The sequence below is a fragment of the Oncorhynchus mykiss genome, chromosome 13 (genome assembly GCF_013265735.2).
Source record: "Oncorhynchus mykiss isolate Arlee chromosome 13, USDA_OmykA_1.1, whole genome shotgun sequence".
Lineage (NCBI taxonomy): Eukaryota > Metazoa > Chordata > Actinopteri > Salmoniformes > Salmonidae > Oncorhynchus > Oncorhynchus mykiss.
Genome location: NC_048577.1, coordinates 43,499,017 through 43,524,634, shown reverse-complemented (window position 1 = coordinate 43,524,634; position 25,618 = coordinate 43,499,017). Strand labels below are relative to the sequence as shown.

Genomic DNA, 25,618 nt, shown 5'->3' with positions numbered 1-25,618 from the left:
GCCCGCCTGTCCAACATCACTACTCTGGACGGTTCTGACTTAGAATACGTGGACAACTACAAATACCTAGGTGTCTGGTTGGACTGTAAACTCTCCTTCCAGACCCACATCAAACATCTCCAATCCAAAGTTAAATCTAGAATTGGCTTCCTATTTCGCAACAAAGCATTCTTCACTCATGCTGCCAAACATACCCTTGTAAAACTGACCATCCTACCATCCTCGACTTCGGCGATGTCATTTACAAAATAGCCTCCAATACCCTACTCAACAAATTGGATGCAGTATTTCACAGTGCAATCCGTTTTGTCACCAAAGCCCCATATACTACCCACCATTGCGACCTGTACCCTCTCGTTGGCTGGCCCTCGCTTCATACTCGTCGCCAAACCCACTGGCTCCATGTCATCTACAAGACCCTGCTAGGTAAAGTCCCCCCTTATCTCAGCTCGCTGGTCACCATAGCATCACCCACCTGTAGCAAGCGCTCCAGCAGGTATATCTCTAGGGTCACCCCCAAAACCAATTCTTTCTTTGGCCGCCTCTCCTTCCAGTTCTCTGCTGCCAATGATTGGAACGAACTACAAAAATCTCTGAAACTGGAAACACTTATCTCCCTCACTAGCTTTAAGCACCAACTGTCAGAGCAGCTCACAGATTACTGCACCTGTACATAGCCCACCTATAATTTAGCCCAAACAACTACCTCTTTCCCTACTGTATTTATGTTATTTATTTTGCTCCTTTGCACCCCATTATTTTTATTTCTACTTTTCACATTCTTCCACTTCCACCCTCAGGGTTTTAATGTAACCACAAATACAATGAAGTAATGGAACAATGAATGGCAATGTAACATAGACCATACATCACATATCAGTTTGGAGACAGTCTTGACCCACAACTACTGTGGGATTGACTAAGAGGACATCAATGTGTTGTACAAGAAATATAGAAGAAACATTTTTTTTTTCTATAATGGATATGTTTATTGGTCTTTTACAACAACAACAAAAAAAGTCTAGAAATACAAGAAATAAAAGGAGATAATGAATACCTGGTCGTCAACAGCCAGTCTACTAATAATAACAACCTTCAGGATGTTAAAGCTTTGAACCCAATGAAATTCTACTTTCTGCCTGGCAGACAGAAGGCTCCATAAATCATTCTGTTATAACACTGGTTCACACCAACACGATGGGAGAGGTGCTTATGGTATAATATGACACTAAAGCTATGAAACTGGTTCAAACACTATACACTTTTTTCCCCTTCATGTCTTTATTGAGAAGTGTCTTTCAAAAGAAACAGATAAACCTTTTTTCCCCCAATTTGTTCTGGCTTAAAATAATAATAAAGGCCTCAAATATGTAATTAGTCATTTACAAAATGGTCATTTATGTTTAACATTTAATAATCAAGGCATCAACAAGTGTGCATATTCAAATTGATTGATTGCTCTACCCTGAACCACTGAATTAAAACCAACGCTCTAACACTCAATAAAACTTCAATAAAAGATGAATTACCCTTCTGTAAATCATGCTAATTTTATTCAGCCATTTGAAATGCATTGAAATTAAGGTGACACGAGATGTCAAAGAGACCTTTTTGAGTTAAGTATTTTGTACATGGTACAGAAAACATAACTGAATAGCCAGAATTATACATAGCAATATTATAGTATGTCAAGCACACATTTGGGCTGTCTTTCTAAAAAAAAGGGCCTTTGCTCCAAGTCTGACAAACCTAATTCCACACATTATCGTACACCACTTAAAGTAGATTGATATGTCAAATATAAAATGGTGGGTTATTGGACAAGGTTATATTGGTAAAGTTAACAGGGTCTTTTGCTGGTCATATATATAGGGGGAATGCTGAGGCAACATGGCATGGTACAATCTAACTCACTACAAACCTGCTACCAAAGAGTTATTCACATAGTTATTTTTATACTAAACTAAGTGGATTGCAGTATCTCTATGACAGTGGTGGTTTTGATGAAAAAAATTTGGTGTGATCGTCATTTAGGCTACCATTTAAAAATAATTCCCTCGCTTATGCTGTGCTTTGTTTTACATATCCTGGTCCAATACTGTACAATCATGAAAGACACATGTTTTTACCGACTTGTGTGCAGTCGTCCACCTGTGTGCCAGTAAACCAGCTGAAATGACAGTGGTTAATTCTAGCTAGAGTGCTGTTTGATTCTAATGGCTGTTCCAGGGAAGTAGCTTTACATAATTATGGTAAACTCCTGCTATTTGTTTTCGAGTGCCTATGCACACTCAGACGCCTATGCAATTTAAATGCACTTTTATCTGCAATTGATATTAAAAACGAATCCAAGGCTTGATGTGCGGTATATTCATATGGAGGAGGTGATGGATTTGCTTGGCCCTGCAGCTTGCCATAGAGGGGTAAGGCAGAGTAGTGGGGTCCACTGCTGGTGTCTGGGGTTAGGAGGACAGGGGTAAGGTTTGTGGGGGCGGAGGCCATGCTGCTTTTGGGCTGTAGGGAGCGCGTCTACTCTGGTTGGGGAGCTGCTGGCGTCTCGTTGGCATTGGCGTCCGTGGTCTTGTTTTCCACCTCATCGTCGGATAGGAGGTCGAGCGATGTCCCCTCCACCTGCAGCTGACGCCTGCCCGAGCGGCTGGAGGAGAAACTGATGGGGCCTCCACGCCTGCAGGGGACAGAGGGGGCCAGGAGAGGTATTAGTAACGAGGACCATCAATTTGGCCAATATACACAACTGTTTGTGTGTGTGTGGGGGGGGGGCTCCCGGAACCCTCCAGCTCGCCCAGCTTGGCTCGCAAGTCCTTGTTCTGCCTCTCCAGCTGCTGGCGCGCATTCTCACTCTTCTGGGCCATGCTGCGCTCTGCCACAAGCTCCAGGGTCAGGGTGTCCACCTGGGGGAGGAGAGGGGGAAGAGAGAGGTGGAGAGAGGAAAACAGGGAATGAAGGAGAGAGGGGAAAGTGAGAGAGAGATAAGGGTACTTTTTATGGTAGGGCTGAATAATGGATTGTTCCCTGGTGGTAGTAGGATCTACAATCTACTCTGCGAGAACAAATTATGCTTGCATTTATGTCATGATCTGTTGACAGTTGTGACTGGTGTGGTAGTGACCAACTGGGTTTACAGAACAGCAAATATACAACAAATGTACTAACGTTAGTATTTTTGTTTAGTTTACAGTCACTAGGCAGAGTGGCACCTTTTCAATGAGGTACGGTCAGAGATTAATAGATCCATCTGTGTTAAGGTGCTCCTAACAGTATACGCTGATGAAGACAGCTTGTCGGTCAGAAAGGTTGGATATTAGACTGAAAATAACCACCCACAAAACACAAAGGAAAACAGGCTACCTAAATATGGTTCTCAATCAGGGACAACAATTGACAGCTGCCTCTGATTGAGAACAATATCAGGCCAAATACAGAAATAGAAAATCATAGAAAAACTAACATAGACAACCCACCCAACTCACGCCCTGACCATACTAAAACAAAAGACAAAACAAAGGAACTAAGGTCAGAACGTGACAATAATAAAATGTTACTCTAAAGTATCTTAAGAAGATAGAAGTTAATAAATATGTTTTATGTTTACTGTATATTGTATAGGCTGTAAATGTGTCTTTACGTTTGTCTATTAATGGCAGCACCAATTCATCGAGTCAAATTCTGTGAATGTGTGAATGTAGGCCATTTGGCCAATAAAAGTTGTTTTGATTCTGCTAGACAGTAATGTTACTTCGAATGTCCTAGCCTCTTCCCATATCCCATACAATCACGCGTCAGTGGCCCAGGGAGCGTGGGAGAAAGATAACCCAATGTTTTCTCAATAGAAAACAGGTGTATTGGCAAGAACCTAGTTATTTTGTATATTTTATGAAATAGGAATAACTCTGAATACATGCTAAATTCATTTAGTAAATTATTTTTCAACATTTTGGTGTGTGTGATTTGTTGGCTATTTACGCTGGTAACGCGTAGACAGGCGCATCATAATTTGGTTTATGACATCACAATGTGAAATAGGCAACATATTTTGATGTTCTGCAAACTAAGGCACAGTCTACAAATACACTGAAATGGGATGTTTGTGTTGCTGTAAAAAGGTATGTGTCAATTCTGGGCTAGAATTTGTCTAACTCTGTTACAATTTAGAGTATATTCTATTCTTTTCAGCTATTACTAGTTGTTTCATTGTCTATTTATGTGTGCCAAATAGCAGGATTTGGGACAGAGGGTATAACTGTATGGTTACAATGGTTTTATTTTTATAAACATGTATTTTTGCTATTTGTTAGCCTATGATACAGAATTCAATATGATTGGGCGACAAGTTCTTTATTTTATGGTCAGATCATGTGGTTTGGGTGTTACATTTGCTGCTAGTTCAAATATAACATATATAATGTTTCTCCAAACAGAAAAAGAAGTGCAGAGTTCGCCTCGGGATTGGGAGCCGCTGTCCATCGCCGTTCCCAATCCCACCCAAACTGACGTCATTGGATGCCAGCATGGTAACTGCGTCAGTTTGGAAAAACCGGGAGAAGAAGAACGTAAAGGATCACCACCAACTTGATTCTTCCTTTGTCTCTTCTTTCCATTTGAAACCGTCTACAACATCTCTGACGCCCCTCGACCCCTTGTCTGGCCGAACACCAATCGGCACTCCATCCCCCTCACCCCCTGGATCCCCTGCCAGATCCCCTCCAACTCTCTCCAAGATCTTCGGCCTCTCTTCCCTCTCCTCTCTAAACATGTCATCTCTCTCTTCTTCTTCTTCTTCTTCAGTGGAAGGATCACAGACCTTTAGTGCTTCTTCTGTTTCCCTGGCAGTCTCAACTCAGTTATCCTCCTCTGGAACTCCCCCCAGTCCTGCCTGCCCTTCCTCCACAACCCACGTCTCCTCCCCTGCCCCCCAGTCCTCCTCTCCAAACCCCCTGGACCAGCATGGAGAGACCAACAAAGACAGTGAGACTGCCAGGTACTGCAGCCTGATATCACATTTCATGCCAACCAACACCATTACATTGAAATGAAAAAGCCAATATAATATAGCTAACCTAATGCATATGTCTGTGTGTCTTTACAGAGATCTTATGAGCTCTGAGGTCAAAGAGGTGGGAGCAGTTGTTCCACAGACAAAGAGAATGGTACCCCTATTTGCTGGCATCGCAGGTCTGTAAACGGGTGCCATTTTTTGGTGCTATTTGTCTCAATTCATCTTTGACAAAGCTTCTCTCTTACCGCTCTCCGTCTCTCGGTCTCTCTCTGCAGAGGCCTCCATTGACCTGAAGGCTTCCTCTGTCTCCTTGGAGAGGTAAGTACTGTATACAATAGCCACCTTCATCTCACTCAACTCTACATAAGAGTGGTCACTCACACCATGACATGGTAAGGAATATCTGTATGCCTGTACATTAAAACAGTGTTCAAACAGACCGATTGGTGTTGAGCTACTGCTACTGAGGCCTCTACCCTGTCTCTCTTCCTCCAGGCCATTGGTCAGGTCTCGGGAAGCCATGGCTCGCCTTCCCAACCTGTTCAGCAAGAGTAGCACCCAGCTGGGGGAGCAGAGCTGCACAGGCGAGGGCGAAGACAACACCAAGCTCCTCGGGTAAACACACACACATCTACACACACACACATACACCTACTCTTATCTCTGAGCTCTGCTTTTTGTTTTAAATACAAATCCATTACAAATCCATTCATTAGTTTACCTTTGGTCCACAGTTCAGATATTAGTGTGTAACTGATGGCTTCTTTCCCACAGGTTGCCTAATATTGGCAACACCTGCTTCATGAACTCTGCTCTGCAGTGCCTGCTGGGGCTGCCAGCATTTTGCAGAGACATCCTGAGACAGCAGAATATCTGGAGTTCCTCCCCCTCCTCTAAACTGCTATGGTATACAGCCTCGCTCTCACTCTCCTGTCCCACCTGTACACACACTGACCCACCCACCTAGACGCTTATAGTTACAGTACACAAGTTCCGCCTCAATGTATGTGTCAGTGGAAGCTGCTGAGGGGAGGACGGCTCGTAATGATGTCTGAAATGGAGCAAATGGAATGGCATCAAACACATGGAAACCATATGTTTGATGTATTTGATAGCATGTAATTATGTATGTATGTATGTATGTATGTATGTATGTATGTATGTATGTATGTATGTATGTATGTATGTATGTATGTATGTATGTATGTATGTATGTTTGTATGTATGTATGTTTGTATGTATCCATCTATCTATCTATCTATCTCTCTGTATGTATGTATGTATGTATCTATCTATCTATCTATCTATCTATCTATCTATCTATCTATCTATCTATCTATGTATGGATGGATATATATTGTCCTTCGTACACTCTTAGTGTCTCATATGATTTTTAAGATAAAACCACACCCAACTCAGCTTCTGATTAACACCAGAGATGATTTCCTGTCACAGTCAGGAATCAGTTGAATCATATTTGATCAGAGGCTAAAGTAGAAGCACAGAGCTAATCTGTGGCCAAGGTGAGAGAGTGAAACCTGAATGCATGCTCTTTGTCTCCCTCCACAGCTGCTTTGCCGAGTTACATCAGGCCAGGCTTTCTGGAGGCACTGTTAATGCTAAGAACAAGGAAAATAAGAAAATCCTACAAACAGTCAAGCGCTGTCTTTCCGTTGTCAATGAGGACTATGAGGACGACAATGAACAGGTAAGATATTATTTGCTAAAAGACTCACTTAACAATAAACCTGGGACACGTGACAGTGTTTTTCCCCAGCTCTGTTTCAGTTGTAGTTGTTGATGTATTTTCTGCTTCTTTCCCATTCTTCTCTTAGGATGCCCATGAATGTGTGTTGCTCCTCCTCTTTCAGCTGAAGGAGGAGGGTATGGCATTAAAGGGCTCACCAGAGCCATACACCTGCCCCGTGAAGCAGTTAGAATTCAAGCTGAAGACTTCCCGTACCTGCACCAGGTAACAGCTGTCATTTGTATACGGTGTACCTTGATGTCGTCATCACATTTGTGAGGAGGTTTAATGTCAGCATAACATGCAGGATACAGAGGTAAAGCATTAAGATAGTGTGTAGAGGATCAAAAGGTTTGTGTTGGATAGCTGATGCATTTCTCTCCGTACTTCTGAAGCTGTGGAGTTATAGTGTATGGTCAGGAGGATTACAATCACTTGTCCCTGAGCCTGAGCCATTACCTGCCACACAGCCTGGACCTCTACTTTAAGGTCAGCACTTAGCTTAAACCAATAGTTAGTATGTCAAGGAACACTATCATTAATGTCATAATGTTCATAATTGTATTGCTATCCTTTGTCACCTAGCCATCTGCGTTAGAGTGTGCATGCAGGGTGTGCTCAGGCAGCATGGCATCTGTGACTATGCACTTCCTCACGCTGCCCCGGTGAGTCCCCCCATCATCATCTCAGATTACAATTGACAGTCCTGATCTAACTCACCAAACTGGGTTATTGAATTGAGTACAAGACTGATTCCTTTGTCTGTGTGAATGCCTACCTGGTCGTCTGTGTATGTAATTGTCTGTCTGTCTGTCTGTCTGTCTGTCTGTCTGTCTGTCTGTCTGTCTGTCTGTCTGTCTGTCTGTCTGTCTGTCTGTCTGTCTGTCTGTCTGTCTGTCTGTCTGTCTGTCTGTCTGTGTCTGTCTGTGTCTGTCTGTGTCTGTCTGTCTGTCTGTCTTTGTGAATGCCTGCCTGCCTGTCTGTCTCTGAGCAGGGTCCTAATGCTTCATATCAAGCGATTTACTGCAGGCGACTGGGAGCCAAAGAAGGTGGATGATCCCATGTCCATCCCTGCAGAAATAACCCTCCCAGCCGTATGTGGGAAGACAGCCCATGTCCAGTATGGAGCCAGGTTGGTTTACACTCTGTTTTGGGACATTGCACATTGAGTAGCCAACACACACCATGATTTTCACACACTAGATATTTATTTTCAATGCCATCAATTTACACAGGGCAAGCTCCCTGGGGAAAAACAACATGGACAACAAACCTGCAAACTCCCCGAAAGGCACCCTTGATAGACCAGGTAGGACATTGTGTTACAGACATCATGCATAATACCCTCTCATGAAACAGGACTGTTGAGGAAAGCAAGTCGGAAGCTGAAGTTAAGAGTATATATGTTGATAGGTTTCCAATTCACTTTCTGGTTTGTATTTACACTATATTTGATATACCCCCACCAGCTTCAAATTCCTCTGACCAGCTAGAGAAACCAGCTGACAGTGAGGAAAAGCAGCAGGCAGCCGCTGTGGTGAGGAGAGAGAGAGAGAGAGAGAGAGAGAGAGAGAGAGAGAGAGAGAGAGAGAGAGAGAGAGAGAGTGAGAGAGAGAGAGAGAGAAAGAGAGAAAGAGAGAGAGAGAGAGAGAGAGAGAGAGAGAGAGAGAGAGAGAGAGAGAAATAGAACAGATAACAGATAATTAGATCCAGTTGAGATAGTTGAGATAGTGGGCGGATCAAGATAAGGCAGTTATAGAAGGCACCCCTATCCTGTAGACAAAATAACAATCCTATTATTAAATGTGTTTCCTTACAGAGACAACAGCCAGACAATATCTACAAATTGTCAAGTGTGATCTCACATCTGGGAGACAACATGTATACAGGTATGCAGGCATGCAGGTATGCAGGCACGAAGGTATGCAGGCACGCACACACAATTATGAAAGCTAAATGTACACTCTATTTTGTTTCCCTTGTTCCCTAGGCCACTACATCAGTGATGTTTTGGACAGCCGTGGCAGTGGGTGGCTCTGCCTGGATGACGCACATGTCTTGAGGACAGATGAGGCCACTGTGCTGAAGGCGATTGCACAGACTGCCTACATCCTGTTCTATGTCTGCAGGTAAGGCTCTAGGCCACAAATTTGAGAAGAATGTCACAAATGGAGTCAATGACGACAATCAGTCATCAAGAAAAAAAAAAGTTTTTACCAACGCTAGAAAGATGATTCATTGACCACACATTAAGAGTTATCCCTTTAACCTGTAATCCCTGTAATCCCTATTTTTCAGACATTGTATGTACATGTAAGATCTCCCTGTCATTTCTCATTGAAGTGGAGCAGGTGAAGGAGACCAGGCCCATCACTACCAGGAGAAGGACCAGGAGAACCCATCATTAAACTCAGGGAGAGGCACAGCGCTCAGGGAACACCTGGAGTAGCACCTACCACCCACCAAGAAACATCAGGTTAATCGAATTAGGTTGCCCTACACCACCCTCAACTGCCTTAGACCACCATAAAGCTGCCCTAGACCACCATCAGGCTGCCCATCACCACCATCAAGCTGCCCTAGACCACCATCAGACTGTCCTACACCACCATCAAGCTGCCCTACACCACCATCAAGCTGCCCTACACCACCATCAAACTGCCCTACACCACCATCAAGCTGCCCTAGATCACCATCAACTGCCTTAGACTACCATCAAGCTGCCCTAGACCACCATCAATTCTCCCTACACCACCATCAAGCTGCCCTACACCACCATCAAGCTGCCCTACACCACCTTCAAGCTGCCCTACACCACCATCAGACTATCTTTCACCACCATCAAGCTGCCCTAGACCACCATCAGACTATCCTAGACCATTAGGACATCACGCTGCCCTAAACCACCTAGACACCAAGCTGCCCTAGACCACCAGAACACCAGGCTGCCCTACACCACCTGGACATCAGGCTGCCCTAGACCACCTGGACATCAGGCTGCCCTAGACCACCTGGACATCAGGCTGCCCTAGACCACCAGGCTGCCCTAGACCACCAGGCTGCCCTAGACCACCAGGCTGCCCTAGACCACCAGGCTGCCTGGGACCACCAGAATAAACAGCCTACACCACAAAGCATGTACCCACTCTAGGCCATCTACTGTATGTTTACAATTATATAAATATAAAACATCTCACCGACCGAGTGCAATTAATGTTCTTTTACTGTACATGGTAGTGAATAAATGTACCTACAGTGCATTCAGAAACTATTCAGATCCCTTGACTTTTTCCTCATTTAGTTAAGTTACAGCCTTATTCTAAAATTGATTAATTTATTTCTTCTTCTTCTCATCATCTACCCCAGAATGACAGCAAAAACAGGTTTTTAGATTTTTTTTTTGCAAAATTTATCAAGAAAAATAAAGCTAAACTATCACATTTACATAAGAATTCAGACCCTTTATTCAGTACTTTGTTGAAGCATCTTTGGCAGCGATTACAGCCTCAAGTTTTCTTGGGTATGACGCTATAAGCTTAGCACATCTGTATTTGGGGAGTTTCTCTCATTCTTCTCTGCAGATCCTCTCAAGCTCTGTCGGGTTGGATGGGGAGCATCGCTGCACAGCTATTTTCAGGTCTCCAGAGATGTTCAATCAGGTCAAGTCCGGGCTCTGGCTGGGCACTCAAGGACATTCAGAGACTTGTCCCCAAGCCACCCTGCGTTGTCTGGCTGTGTGCTAAGGGTCGTTGTCCTGTTGGAAGGTGAACCTTCGCCCCAGTCTGAGATCCTGAACGCTCTGTACTGTGTGCCGTTCATCTTTCCCTCGATTCTGACTAGTCTTACCAGTCCCTGCTGCTGAAAAACATCCCCACAGCATGATGCTGCCACCACCATGCTTCACCGTAGAAATGGTGCCAGGTTTCCTCCAGACATGGCGAATGCATTCAAGGCAAAGAGTTCAATCATCAGGTTCCTGATAGCTCAGTTTGGCCAGGGCGGCCAGCTCTAGGAGTCTTTGGGGTTCCAAACTTCTTCCATTTAGGAATGATGGAGGACAATTCCTTCGACCTCGTGGTTTGGTTTTTGTTCTGACATGCACTGTGAACTGGGACCCTTATATAGACCTTTCTTATACAGGCCTTTCTAATCGACCTGGCCGGGTTATCCTGGAAGGATATTGATCTCATCCCTCAGTAGAGGATGCTGGTTATTTTTTTAAATGCCTTCCTACCCATCTTAAATAAGCATGCCCCATTCAATACATTTAGAACCAGAAACAGATATATAGCCTTGGTTCTCCCCAGACCTGACTGCCCTTAACCAACACAAAAACATCCTATGGCATTCTTCATTAGCATCGAACAGCCCCCCGTGATATGCAGCTGTTCAGGGAAGCTAGAAACCAGTATACACAGGCAGTTAGAAAAGCCAAGGCTAGCTTTTTCAAGCAGAAATTTGCTTCCTGCAACACTAACTCAAAAAGTTCTGGGACACTGTAAAGTCCATGGAGAATAAGAACACCTCCTCCAGCTGCCCACTGCACTGAAGATAGGAAATACTGTCACCACTGATAAATCCACTATAATTGAGAATTTCAATAAGCATTTTCTACGGCTGGCCATGCTTTCCACCTGGATACTCCTACCCGGTCAACATTACTGCACCCCCCCCACAAGCAACTCGCCCAAGCCTTCCCATTTCTCCTTCTCCCAAATCCAGTCAGCTGATGTTCTAAAAGAGCTGCAAAATCTGGACCCCTACACATCAGCCGGGCTAGACAATCTGGACCCCTTCTTTCTAAAATAATCTGCCGAAATTGTTGCCACCCTATTACTAGCCTGTTCAACCTCTCTTTCGTGTCGTCTGAGATTCCCAAAGATTGGAAAGCAGCTGCGGTCATCCCCCTCTTCAAAAGGGGGGGACACTCTTGACCCAAACTGCTAAGACCTATATCTATCCTACCTGCCTTTCTAAGGTCTTCGAAAGCCAAGTCAACAAACAGATTACGACCATTTCGAATCTCACCATACCTTCTCTGCTATGCAATCTGGTTTCAGAGCTGGTCATGGGGTGCACCTCAGCCACGCTCAAGGTCCTAAACGATATCTTAAACCGCCATCGATAAGAAACATTACTGTGCAGCCGTATTCGTTGATCTTGGCCAAGGCTTTCGACTCTGTCAATCAAACACCATCCTCATCGACAGACTCGACAGCCTTGGTTTCTCAAAATGATTGTCTTGCCTGGTTCACCAACTACTTCTCTGATAGAGTCAGTGTGTCAAATCGGAGGGTCTGCTGTCCGGACCTCTGGCAGTCTCTATGGGGCGTGCCACAGGGTTAAATTTTTGGACTGACTCTCTTCTCTGTATACATCAATGATGTCGCTCTTGCTGCTGGTGAGTCTCTGATCCACCTCTACGCAGACGACACCAATTCTGTATACTTCTGCCCTTCTTTTGACACTGTGTTAACAACCCTCCAGGCAAGCTTCAATACCATACAACTCTCCTTCCGTGGCCTCCAATTGCTCTTAAATACAAGTAAAACTAAATGCATGCTCTTCAAACCGATCGCTGCCCTGCACCTGCCCGCCTGTCCAACATCACTACTCTGGACGGTTCTGACTTAGAATACGTGGACAACTACAAATACCTAGGTGTCTGGTTGGACTGTAAACTCTCCTTCCAGACCCACATCAAACATCTCCAATCCAAGTTAAATTAGAATTGGCTTCCTATTTCGCAACAAAGCATTCTTCACTCATGCTGCCAAACATACCCTTGTAAAACTGACCATCCTACCATCCTCGACTTTGGCGATGTCATTTATAAAATAGCCTCCAATACCCTACTCAACAAATTGGATGCAGTCTATCACAGTGCAATCCGTTTTGTCACCAAAGCCCCATATACTACCCACCATTGCGACCTGTACCCTCTCGTTGGCTGGCCCTCGCTTCATACTCGTCGCCAAACCCACTGGCTCCATGTCATCTACAAGACCCTGCTAGGTAAAGTCCCCCCTTATCTCAGCTCGCTGGTCACCATAGCATCACCCACCTGTAGCAAGCGCTCCAGCAGGTATATCTCTAGGGTCACCCCCAAAACCAATTTCTTTTCTTGGCCGCCTCTCCTTCCAGTTTCTCTGCTGCCAATGATTGGAACGAACTACAAAATCTCTGAAACTGGAAACACTTATCTCCCTCACTAGCTTTAAAGCACCAACTGTCAGAGCAGCTCACAGATTACTGCACCTGTACATAGCCCACCTATAATTTAGCCCAAACAAACTACTATTTCCCCTACTGTATTTATGTTATTTATTTTGCTCCTTTGCACCCCATTATTTTTATTTCTACTTTTCACATTCTTCCACTGCAAATCTACCATTCCAGTGTTTTACTTGCTATATGTATTTACTTTGACACCATGGCCTTTTTTTGCCTTTACCTCCCTTATCTCACCTCATTTGCTCACATCGTATATAGACTTGTTTATACTGTATTATTGACTGTATGTTTGTTTTACTCCATGTGTAACTCTGTGTTGTTGTATGTGTCGAACCTGCTTTGCTTTATCTTGGCCAGGTCGCAATTGTTCTCAACTTGCCTACCTGGTTAAATAAAGGTGAAATCAAAATAAATAAAATAAATAGACAGGTGTGTTCCGTTCCAAACCTTGTACAATCATGTACAAGTATTTCTGTTTTTTATTTTGTATAAATTTGCTACAATGTCTAAAACCTGTCTTCACTTTGTCATTATGGGGTATTGTGTGTAGATTGCTGATTTTTTATATCCATTTTGAATAAGGCTGTAACATAACAACATGTGGAAAAAGTCAAGGGGTGTGAATACGATCTGAATGCACTGTATAAGAGTCAATCTCTATCATTCATTCATGTTGGGTAAAAAGAGGAAAAAGTTAATATTACAACAATATTGTGTGTCTGTGCACAGTATATCTACGCACTCCCTCAGGGTTTTAATGTAACCACAAATACAATGAAGTAATGGAACAATGAATGGCAATGTAACATAGACCATACATCACATATCAGTTTGGAGACAGTCTTGACCCACAACTACTGTGGGAAAGACTAAGAGGACATCAATGTGTTGCACAAGAAATATAGAAGAAAAACAATATTTTTCTATAATGATATGTTTATTGGTCTTTTACAACAACAACAAAAAAGTCTAGAAATACAAGAAATAAAAGGAGATAATGAATACCTGGTCGTCAACAGCCAGTCCACTAATAATAACAACCTTCAGGATGTTAAAGCTTTGAACCCAATGAAATTCTACTTTCTGCCTGGCAGACAGAAGGCTCCATAAATCATTCTGTTATAACACTGGTTCACACCAACACAATGGGAGAGGTGCTTATGGTATAATATGACACTAAAGCTATGAAACTGGTTCAAACACTATACACTTTTTTTCCCCTTCATGTCTTTATTGAGAAGTGTCTTTCAAAAGAAACAGATAAACCTTTTTTTCCCCCAATTTGTTCTGGCTTAAAATAATAATAAAGGCCTCAAATATGTAATTAGTCATTTACAAAATGGTCATTTATGTTTAACATTTAATAATCAAGGCATCAACAAGTGTGCATATTCAAATTGAATGATTGCTCTACCCTGAACCACTGAATTAAAACCAACGCTCTAACACTCAATAAAACTTCAATAAAAGATGAATTACCCTTCTGTAAATCATGCTAATATTATTCAGCCATTTGAAATGCATTGAAATTAAGGTGACACGAGATGTCAAAGAGACCTTGTTGAGTTAAGTATTTTGTACATGGTACAGAAAACATAACTGAATAGCCAGAATTATACATAGCAATATTATAATATGTCAAGCACACATTTGGGCTGTATTTCTAAAAAAAAGGGCCTTTGCTCCAAGTCTGACAAACCTAATTCCACACATTATCGTACACCACTTAAAGTAGATTGATATGTCAAATATAAATGGTGGGTTATTGGACAAGGTTATATTGGTAAAGTTAACAGGGTCTTATGCTGGTCATATACATTGCCTTGCGAAAGTATTCGGCCCCCTTGAACTTTGCGACCTTTTGCCACATTTCAGGCTTCAAACATAAAGATATAAAACTGTATTTTTTTGTGAAGAATCAACAACAAGTGGGACACAATCATGAAGTGGAACGACATTTATTGGATATTTCAAACTTTTTTTAAAAATCAAAAACTGAAAAATTGGGCGTGCAAAATTATTCAGCACCTTTACTTTCAGTGCAGCAATCTCTCTCCATTAGTTCAGTGAGGATCTCTGAATGATCCAATGTTGACCTAAATGACTAATGATGATAAATACAATCCACCTGTGGGTAATCAAGTCTCCGTATAAATGCAACTGCACTGTGATAGTCTCAGAGGTCCGTTAAAAGCGCAGAGAGCATCATGAAGAACAAGGAACACACCAGGCAGGTCCGAGATACTGTTGTGAAGAAGTTTAAAGCTGGATTTGGATACAAAAAGATTTCCCAAGCTTTAAACATCCCAAGGAGCACTGTGCAAGCGATAATATTGAAATGGAAGGAGTATCAGACCACTGCAAATCTACCAAGACCTGGCAGTCCCTCTAAACTTTCAGCTCATACAAGGAGAAGACTGATCAGAGATGCAGCCAAGAGGCCCATGATCACTCTGGATGAACTGCAGAGATCTACAGCTGAGGAGGGAGACTCTGTCCATAGGACAACAATCAGTCGTATATTGCACAAATCTGGCCTTTATGGAAGAGTGGCAAGAAGAAAGAAATTTCTTAAAGATATCCATAAAAAGTGTTGTTTAAAGTTTGCCACAAGCCACCTGGGAGACACACCAAACATGTGGAAGAAGGTGCTCTGGTCAGATGAAACCAAAATTGAACTTTTTGGCAACAATGCAAAACATTGTGTTTGGTGTAAAAGCAACACAGCTGAACACACCATCCCCACTGTCAAACATGGTGGTGGCAGCATCATGGTTTGGGCCTGCTTTTCTTCAGCAGGGACAGGGAAGAGGGTTAAAATTGATGGGAAGATGGATGGAGCCAAATACAGGACCATTCTGGAAGAAAACCTGATGGAGTCTGCAAAAGACCTGAGACTGGGACGGAGATTTGTCTTCCAACAAGACAATGATCCAAAACATAAAGCAAAATCTACAATGGAATGGTTCAAAAATAAACATATCCAGGTGTTAGAATGGCCAAGTCAAAGTCCAGACCTGAATCCAATCGAAAATCTGTGGAAAGAACTGAAAACTGCTGTTCACAAATTCTCTCCATCCAACCTCACTGAGCTCGAGCTGTTTTGCAAGGAGGAATGGTAAAAAATGTCAGTCTCTCGATGTGCAAAACTGATAGAGACATACCCCAAGCGACTTACAGCTGTAATCGAAGCAAAAGGTGGCGCTACAAAGTATTAACTTAAGGGGGCTGAATAATTTTGCACGCCCAATTTTTCAGTTTTTGATTTGTTAAAAAAGTTTGAAATATCCAATAAATGTCGTTCCACTTCATGATTGTGTCCCACTTGTTGTTGATTCTTCACAAAAAAATACAGTTTTATATCTTTATGTTTGAAGCCTGAAATGTGGCAAAGGTCGCAAAGTTCAAGGGGGCCGAATAATTTCGCAAGGCACTGTATATAGGGGGAATGCTGAGGCAACATGGCGTGGTACAATCTAATTCACTACAAACCTGCTACCAAAGAGTTAGTCACATAGTTATTTTTATACTAAACTAAGTGGATTGCAGTATCTCTATGACAGTGGTGGTTTTGATGAAAATAATTTGGTGGGATCGTCATTTAGGCTACCATTTAAAAATAATTCCCTCGCTTATGCTGTGCTTTGTTTTACATATCCTGGTCCAATACTGTACAATCATGAAAGACACATGTTTTTTACCGACTTGTGTGCAGTCGTCCACCTGTGTGCCAGTAAACCAGCTGAAATGACAGTGGTTAATTCTAGCTAGAGGGCTGTTTGATTCTAATGGCTGTTCCAGGGAAGTAGCTTAACATAATTATGCAAACTCCTGCTATTTGTTTTCGAGTGCCTATGCACACTCAGACGCCTATGCAATAAAAATGCACTATTATTTGCAATTGATGTTAAAAATGAATCCAAGGCTTGATGTGCGGTATATTCATATGGAGGAGGTGATGGATTTGCTTGGCCCTGCAGCTTGCCATAGATGGGTAAGGCAGAGTAGTGGGGTCCACTGCTGGTGTCTGGGGTTAGGAGGACAGGGGTAAGGTTTGGGCTGTAGGGAGCACGTCTACTCTGGTTGGGGAGCTGCTGGCGTCTCGTTGGCATTGGCGTCCGTGGTTTTGTTTTCCACCTCATCGTCGGATAGGAGGTCGAGCGATGCTCCCTCCACCTGCAGCTGACGCCTGCCCGAGCGGCTGGAGGAGAAACTGATGGGGCCTCCACGCCTGCAGGGGACAGAGGGGGCCAGGAGAGGTATTAGTAACGAGGACCATCAATTTGGCCAATATACACAACTGTTTGTGTGTGTGTGGGGGGGGGCTCTAAATACCTGAGCCGGCTCTTGAGTGTGCTGACCTCACGGCTGAGACCCTCGCTGCTCTCAGTGGCATCGTCCAGCTCCCTCTGCAGCTTCCTGCGGTAGGCGTTGGCACGTGTGGACTCCTCCTCAAGCTGCCTCTTCAGCTGTTTCATACGAGAGTTGGCCTTCTCACTCTGACCCAGCCAGGTGTCACAACAGACATCAACAATGATGAACAGTCAATACTAATACTTACAATACTCAGCATTCCTATGGTCCAGTGGTTACTGGAATTAACCTACTGTAGGAAAGACTCCAATCCTAAATCTTCACACCTATCCAATCCTGTCCCACCTTTGCAAGTTGTACTGAATTGGATAGAAATCCTTCTTTAGCTCTGGAACATCTTAAAAATGGACTATGCAGAATTCACCTAATTTCTGTTTGTGCTAAAACAAGCAGTCATTGTGTAGAGAATCCATAACCAAAAATCTATATATTTTCAGCTGTTGTACAAAACCGAAAGTGAAAGACGCAAAAACTAAACTTAAGAACGCAAAGCATAGAAATGGAGCACAAGCTCCGTGACAAGCTCCTCACCTGTTCCTTGTACTGGTCGGAATGGCGGCGCTCGTCCTCCACCTGCATGCACACCTCCTTCAGCTTCTTCTCTGTCCATCTCACAAGCTTATTGGCCGCTGCTCGCTCCCTGATAGGAGGACAGAGGAATGAGGTCATAGGACAGTTAGAGCACCACAGAAACCGCACTGTAACAAAGGCTGTCAGTCATAGATCTTCAAGTACATCTCGTAAGATTGCTTTTGACTCATTACATTGATCACATTAAGATTTAGATCACATTCAAGAACCTCTCTTCCAACGGGCTTAGCTTGTTCTAAGGCCCTCATGAACTCCTCCTGGGTCTTGGTCTCCTATTTCACCTTGTCTAATAAGGTATGGAGTTCTTATAAGAGAGTTGCTGTGTTTCTCACTTAGCCTCCCGCTCCAACTGCTCCTCCAGCTGCAGTATCTTGGCCTCCAGGGCGGTGATGGAGGCCTTGAACCGGCTCTTCACGGAACCCTCCAGCTCGCCCAGCTTGGCCCGCAAGTCCTTGTTCTGCCTCTCCAGCTGCTGGCGCGCATTTTCACTCTTCTGGGCCATGCTGCGCTCTGCCACAAGCTCCAGGGTCAGGGTGTCCACCTGGGGGAGGAGAGGGGGAAGAGAGAGGTGGAGAGAGGAAAACAGGGTATGAAGGAGAGAGGGGAAAGTGAGAGAGAGATAAGGGTACTTTTTATGGTAGGGCTGAATAATGGATTGTTCCCTGGTGGTAGTAGGATCTACAATCTACTCTGCGAGAACAAATTCTGCTTTGCATTTATGTCATGATCTGTTGATAGTTGTGACTGGTGTGGTAGTGACCAACTGGGTTTACAGAACAGCAAATATACAACAAATGTACTAACGTTAGTATTTTTGTTTAGTTTACAGTCACTAGGCAGAGTGGCAACTTTTCAATGAGGTACGGTCAGAGATTAATAGATCCTTTTGTGTTAAAGTGCTCCTAACAGTATACGCTGATGAAGACAGCTTGTCGGTCAGAAAGGTTGGATATTAGGTTATTAAATAATTGAGTCTGCGCTAGAGTGTGCAGCTCTCCTTCTCCAAGGTCCTCCTAACAACCATTGCAAGGCTACGTTCCATCTGTATCAGATCAGCGTCAACTGAAGTGGAATATGCATTTTACGTTCCATAATTGTAACGATTCTCCTCGTAGGTGGAAGGAGGAGCGGACCAAAGCACAGCATGGTAAGTGTTCATCTTATTTAATGATGAAAGAACACTTCAAAATACAAAACAACAAAGTGAAAACCCAAACAGTTCTGTCTGGTGCAGACACACAAAGACTGAAAATAACCACCCACAAAACACAAAGGAAAACAGGCTGCCTAAATATGGTTCTCAATCAGGGACAACAATTGACAGCTGCCTCTGATTGAGAACAATATCAGGCCAAATACAGAAATAGAAAATCATAGAAAAACTAACATAGACAACCCACCCAACTCACGCCCTGACCATACTAAAACAAAAGACAAAACAAAGGAACTAAGGTCAGAACGTGACAATAATAAAATGTTACTCTAAAGTATCTTAAGAAGATAGAAGCTAATGAATATGTTTTATGTTTACTGTATATTGTATAGGCTGTAAATGTGTCTTTACTTTTGTCTATTAATGGCAGCACCAATTCATCGAGTCAAATTCTGTGAATGTGTGAATGTAGGCCATTTGACCAATAAAAGTTGTTTTGATTCTGCTAGACAGTAATGTTACTTCGAATGTCCTAGCCTCTTCCCATATCCCATACAATCACGCGTCAGTGGCCCAGGGAGCGTGGGAGAAAGATAACCCAATGTTTTCTCAATAGAAAACAGGTGTATTGGCAAGAACCTAGTTATTTTGTATATTTTATGAAATAGGAATAACTCTGAATACACAATCAATTAATTTTGTAAATTATTTTTCAACATTTTGGTGTGTGTGATTTGTTTACCATTTATGCTGGTAACGTGTAGACAGGCGCATCATAATTTGGTTTATGACATCACAATGTGAAATGGGCAACATATTTTGATGTTCTGTAAAATAAGGCACAGTCTACAAATACACTGAAATGGGATGTTTGTGTTGCTGTAAAAAGGTATGTGTCAATTCTGGGCTAGAATTTGTCTAACTCTGTTACAATTTAGAGTATATTCTATTCTTTTCAGCTATTACTAGTTATTTCATTGTCTATTTATTTGTGCCAAATGGCAGGATTTGGGACAGAGGGTATAACTGTATGGTTACAATGGTTTTATTTTTATAAACATGTATTTTTGCTATTTGTTAGCCTATGATACAGAATTCAATATGATTGGGCGACAAGTTCTTTATTTTATGGTCAGATCATGTGGTTTGGGTGTGACATTTGCTGCTAGTTCAAATATAACATATATAATGTTTCTCCAAACAGAAAAAGAAGTGCAGAGTTCGCCTCGGGATTGGGAGCCGCTGTCCATCGCCGTTCCCAATCCCACCCAAACTGACGTCATTGGATGCCAGCATGGTAACTGCGTCAGTTTGGAAAAACCGGGAGAAGAAGAACGTAAAGGATCACCACCAACTTGATTCTTCCTTTGTCTCTTCTTTCCATTTGAAACCGTCTACAACATCTCTGACGCCCCTCGACCCCTTGTCTGGCCGAACACCAATCGGCACTCCATCCCCCTCACCCCCTGGATCCCCTGCCAGATCCCCTTCCACTCTCTCCAAGTTCTTCGGCCTCTCTTCCCTCTCCTCTCTAAACATGTCATCTCTCTCTTCTTCTTCTTCTTCTTCAGTGGAAGGATCACAGACCTCCTCCACTTTTAGTGTTTCTTCTGTTTCCCTGGCAGTCTCAACTCAGTTATCCTCCTCTGGAACTCCCCCCAGTCCTGCCTGCCCTTCCTCCACAACTCACGTCTCCTCCCCTGCCCCCCAGTCCTCCTCTCCAAACCCCCTGCACCGCCATGGAGAGACCAACAAAGACAGTGAGACTGCCAGGTACTGCAGCCTGATATCAAATTTCATGCCAACCAACACCATTAAATTGAAATGAAAAAGCCAATATAATATAGCTAACCTAATGCATATGTCTGTGTGTCTTTACAGAGATCTTATGAGCTCTGAGGTCAAAGAGGTGGGGGCAGTTGTTCCACAGACAAAGAGAATGGTACCCCTATTTGCTGGCATTGCAGGTCTGTAAACGGGTGCCATTTTTTGGTGCTACTTGTCTCAATTCATCTTTGACAAAGCTTCTCTCTTACCGCTCTCCGTCTCTCGGTCTCTCTCTGCAGAGGCCTCCATTGACCTGAAGGCTTCCTCTGTCTCCTTGGAGAGGTAAGTACTGTAGACAATAGCCACCTTCATCTCACTCAACTCTACATAAGAGTGGTCACTCACACCATGACATGGTAAGGAATATATGTATGCCTGTACATTAAAACAGTGTTCAAACAGACCGATTGGTGTTGAGCTACTGCTACTGAGGCCTCTACCCTGTCTCTCTTCCTCCAGGCCATTGGTCAGGTCTCGGGAAGCCATGGCTCGCCTTCCCAACCTGTTCAGCAAGAGTAGCACCCAGCTGGGGGAGCAGAGCTGCACAGGCGAGGGCGAAGACAACACCAAGCTCCTCGGGTAAACACACACACATCTACACACACACACATACACCTACTCTTATCTCTGAGCTCTGCTTTTTGTTTTAAATACAAATCCATTACAAATCCATTCATTAGTTTACCTTTGGTCCACAGTTCAGATACTAGTGTGTAACTGATGGCTTCTTTCCCACAGGTTGCCTAATATTGGCAACACCTGCTTCATGAACTCTGCTCTGCAGTGCCTGCTGGGGCTGCCAGCATTTTGCAGAGACATCCTGAGACAGCAGAATATCTGGAGTTCCTCCCCCTCCTCTAAACTGCTATGGTATACAGCCTCGCTCTCACCCTCCTGTCCCACCTGTACACACACTGACCCAAACACCTAGACGCTTATAGTTACAGTACACAAGTTCCGCCTCAATGTATGTGTCAGTGGAAGCTGCTGAGGGGAGGACGGCTCGTAATGATGTCTGAAATGGAGCAAATGTAATGGCATCAAACACATGGAAACAATATGTTTGATGTATTTGATAGCATTCCACTGATTCCGAACCAGCCATTACCACGAACCCTTCCTCCCCAATTAAGGTGCCATCAACCTCCTGTGGTATGTATGTATGTATGTATGTATGTTTGTATGTATCCATCCATCTATCTATCTATCTATCTATCTATCTATCTATCTATCTATCTATCTATCTATCTATCTATCTATCTATCTATCTATCTATCTCTGTATGTATGTATGTATGTATGTATGTATGTATGTATGTATGTATGTATGTATGTATGTATGTTTTTATGTATATATGTATGTATGTATGTTTGTATGTATCTATCTATCTATCTATGTATGTATGGATGGATGGATGGATGAATGGATATATATTGTCCTTCGTACACTCTTAGTGTCTCATATGATTTTTAAGATAAAACCACACCCAACTCAGCTTCTGATTAATACCAGAGATGATTTCCTGTCACAGTCAGGAATCAGTTGAATCATATTTGATCAGAAGTTAAAGTAGAAGCACAGAGCTAATCTGTGGCCAAGGTGAGAGAGTGAAACCTGAATGCATGCTCTTTGTCTCCCTCCACAGCTGCTTTGCCGAGTTACATCAGGCCAGGCTTTCTGGAGGCACTGTTAATGCTAAGAACAAGGAAAATAAGAAAATCCTTCAAACAGTCAAGCGCTGTCTTTCCGTTGTCAATGAGGACTATGAGGACGACAATGAACAGGTAAGATATTATTTGCTAAAAGACTCACTTAACAATAAACCTGGGACACGTGACAGTGTTTTTCCCCAGCTCTGTTTCAGTTGTAGTTGTTGATGTATTTTCTGCTTCTTTCCCATTCTTCTCTTAGGATGCCCATGAATGTGTGTTGCTCCTCCTCTTTCAGCTGAAGGAGGAGGGTATGGCATTAAAGGGCTCACCAGAGCCATACACCTGCCCCGTGAAGCAGTTAGAATTCAAGCTGAAGACTTCCCGTACCTGCACCAGGTAACAGCTGTCATTTGTATACGGTGTACCTTGATGTCATCATCACATTTGTAAGGAGGTTTAATGTCAGCATAATATGCAGGATACAGAGGTAAAGCATTAAGATAGTGTGTAGAGGATCAAAAGGTTTGTGTTGGATAGCTGATGCATTTCTCTCCGTACTTCTGAAGCTGTGGAGTTATAGTGTATGGTCAGGAGGATTACAATCACTTGTCCCTGAGCCTGAGCCATTACCTGCCACACAGCCTGGACCTCTACTTTAAGGTCAGCACTTAGCTTAAACCAAGAGTTAGTATGTCAAGGAACACTATCATTAATGTCATAATGTTCATAATTGTATTGCTATCCTTTGTCACCTAGCCATCTGCGTTAGAGTGTGCATGCAGGGTGTGCTCAGGCAGCATGGCATCTGTGACTATGCACTTCCTCACGCTGCCCCGGTGAGTCCCCCCATCATCATCTCAGATTACAATTGACAGTCCTGATCTAACTCACCAAACTGGGTTATTGAATTGAGTACAAGACTGATTCCTTTGTCTGTGTGAATGCCTACCTGGTCGTCCGTCCGTCCGTCCGCCCGTCCGCCCGTCCGTCCGTCCGTCTGTCTGTCTGTCTGTCTTTGTGAATGCCTGCCTGCCTGTCTGTCTCTGAGCAGGGTCCTAATGCTTCATATCAAGCGATTTACTGCAGGCGACTGGGAGCCAAAGAAGGTGGATGATCCCATGTCCATCCCTGCAGAAATAACCCTCCCAGCCGTATGTGGGAAGACAGCCCATGTCCAGTATGGAGCCAGGTTGGTTTACACTCTGTTTTGGGACATTGCACATTGAGTAGCCAACACACACCATGATTTTCACACACTAGATATTTATTTTCAATGCCATCAATTTACACAGGGCAAGCTCCCTGGGGAACAAACCTGCAAACTCCCCGAAAGGCACCCTTGATAGACCAGGTAGGACATTGTGTTACTGACATCATGCACAATACCCTCTCATGAAACAGGACTGTTGAGGAAAGCATGTCGGAAGCTGAAGTTAAGAGTATATTTGTTGATAGGTTTCCACTTCACTTTCTGGTTTGTATTTACACTATATTTGATATACCCCCACCAGCTTCAAATTCCTCTGACCAGCTAGAGAAACCAGCTGACAGTGAGGAAAAGCAGCAGGCAGCCGCTGTGGTGAGGAGAGAGAGAGAGAGAGAGAGAGAGAGAGAGAGAGAGAGAGAGAGAGAGAGAGAGAGAGAGAGAGAGAGAGAAATAGAACAGATAACAGATAATTAGATCCAGTTGAGATAGTTGAGATAGTGGACGGATCAAGATAAGGCAGTTATAGAAGGCACCCCTATCCTGTAGACAAAATAACAATCCTATTATTAAATGTGTTTCCTTACAGAGACACCAGCCAGACAATATCTACAAATTGTCAAGTGTGATCTCACATCTGGGAGACAACATGTATACAGGTATGCAGGCATGCAGGTATGCAGGCACGCAGGTATGCAGGCACGCACACACAATTATGAAAGCTAAATGTACACTCTATTTTGTTTCCCTTGTTCCCTAGGCCACTACATCAGTGATGTTTTGGACAGCCGTGGCAGTGGGTGGCTCTGCCTGGATGACACACATGTCTTGAGGACAGATGAGGCCACTGTGCTGAAGGCGATTTCACAGACTGCCTACATCCTGTTCTATGTCTGCAGGTAAGGCTCTAGGCCACAAATTTGAGAAGAATGTCACAAATGGAGTCAATGACGACAATCAGTCCCTTTCACCTGTAATCCCTCTGTATGTGTTATTTTTCAGACATTGTATGTACATGTAAGATCTCCCTGTCATTTCTCATTGAAGTGGAGCAGGTGAAGGAGACCAGGCCCCTCACTACCAGGAGAAGGATCAGGAGAACCCATCATTAAACTCAGGGAGAGGCACAGCGCTCAGGGACCACCTGGAGTAGCATCTACCACACACCAAGAAACATCAGATTAATCGAATTAGGCTGCCCTACACCACCCTCAACTGCCTTAGACCACCATAAAGCTGCCCTAGACCACCATCAGGCTGCCCATCACCACCATCAAGCTGCCCTAGACCACCATCAGACTGCCCTACACCACCATCAAGCTGCCCTAGACCACCATCAAGCTGCCCTACACCACCATCAAGCTGCCCTAGACCTCCATCAAGCTGCCCTACACCACCATCAAGCTGCCCTACACCACCATCAAGCTGCCCTAAACCACCATCAACTGCCTTAGACCACCATCAAGCTGCCCTAGACCACCATCAATTCTCCCTACACCACCATCAGACTATCTTTCACCACCATCAAGCTGCCCTAGACCACCATCAGACTATCCGACATCACGCTGCCCTAGACCACCAGAACACCAGGCTGCCCTAGACCACCAGAAGACCAGGCTGCCCTAGACCACCTGGACATCAGGCTGCCCTAGACCACCAGGCTGCCCTAGACCACCAGAAGAAACAGCCTACACCACAAAGCATGTACCCACTCTAGGCCATCTACTGTATGTTTACAATTATATAAATATAAAACATCTCACCGACCGAGTGCAATTAATGTTCTTTTACTGTACATGGTAGTGAATAAATGTACCTA

The 25,618-nt window shown here is 43.6% G+C and overlaps 3 protein-coding genes and 2 long non-coding RNA genes across 5 annotated transcripts; 3 read left to right on the top strand and 2 right to left on the bottom strand.

Annotated features, from left to right (window-relative positions):
- Positions 1 to 963: 963 nt before the first annotated feature.
- Positions 964 to 3,376, bottom strand: LOC118938300. Its single transcript, XR_005035553.1, has 2 exons — positions 3,175 to 3,376; positions 964 to 2,912 (listed from the first exon to the last, which is right to left on the bottom strand). It is a non-coding gene; the product is annotated as an uncharacterized LOC118938300 (long non-coding RNA).
- Positions 3,377 to 6,369: 2,993 nt separating this feature from the next.
- On the top strand, positions 6,370 to 9,213 carry LOC110486469 (ubiquitin carboxyl-terminal hydrolase 29-like). The gene is made up of 9 exons (XM_036939746.1): positions 6,370 to 6,989; positions 7,160 to 7,253; positions 7,350 to 7,429; positions 7,759 to 7,896; positions 8,000 to 8,073; positions 8,234 to 8,301; positions 8,584 to 8,653; positions 8,755 to 8,893; positions 9,108 to 9,213. The coding sequence occupies exons 1-9, from the start codon at positions 6,904 to 6,906 to the stop codon at positions 9,211 to 9,213; spliced, it is 855 nt and encodes a 284-aa protein (XP_036795641.1). The 5' UTR covers positions 6,370 to 6,903.
- Positions 9,214 to 16,697: 7,484 nt separating this feature from the next.
- On the bottom strand, positions 16,698 to 19,207 carry LOC110486470 (myosin heavy chain, embryonic smooth muscle isoform-like). Its single transcript, XM_036941162.1, has 5 exons — positions 18,768 to 19,207; positions 18,296 to 18,504; positions 17,904 to 18,012; positions 17,334 to 17,497; positions 16,698 to 17,229 (listed from the first exon to the last, which is right to left on the bottom strand). Exons 2-5 carry the CDS (start codon positions 18,463 to 18,465, stop codon positions 17,073 to 17,075), a joined length of 600 nt encoding a protein of 199 aa, XP_036797057.1. The 5' UTR covers positions 18,466 to 18,504; positions 18,768 to 19,207; the 3' UTR covers positions 16,698 to 17,072.
- A 3,132-nt stretch (positions 19,208 to 22,339) lies between these two features.
- LOC118938072 (ubiquitin carboxyl-terminal hydrolase 37-like) lies at positions 22,340 to 23,821 on the top strand. Its single transcript, XM_036939745.1, has 4 exons — positions 22,340 to 22,991; positions 23,162 to 23,255; positions 23,352 to 23,431; positions 23,647 to 23,821. Exons 1-4 carry the CDS (start codon positions 22,906 to 22,908, stop codon positions 23,819 to 23,821), a joined length of 435 nt encoding a protein of 144 aa, XP_036795640.1. The 5' UTR covers positions 22,340 to 22,905.
- An 84-nt stretch (positions 23,822 to 23,905) lies between these two features.
- On the top strand, positions 23,906 to 24,835 carry LOC118938304. Its single transcript, XR_005035557.1, has 3 exons — positions 23,906 to 23,946; positions 24,389 to 24,458; positions 24,560 to 24,835. It is a non-coding gene; the product is annotated as an uncharacterized LOC118938304 (long non-coding RNA).
- The last annotated feature ends 783 nt before the right edge of the window (positions 24,836 to 25,618 follow it).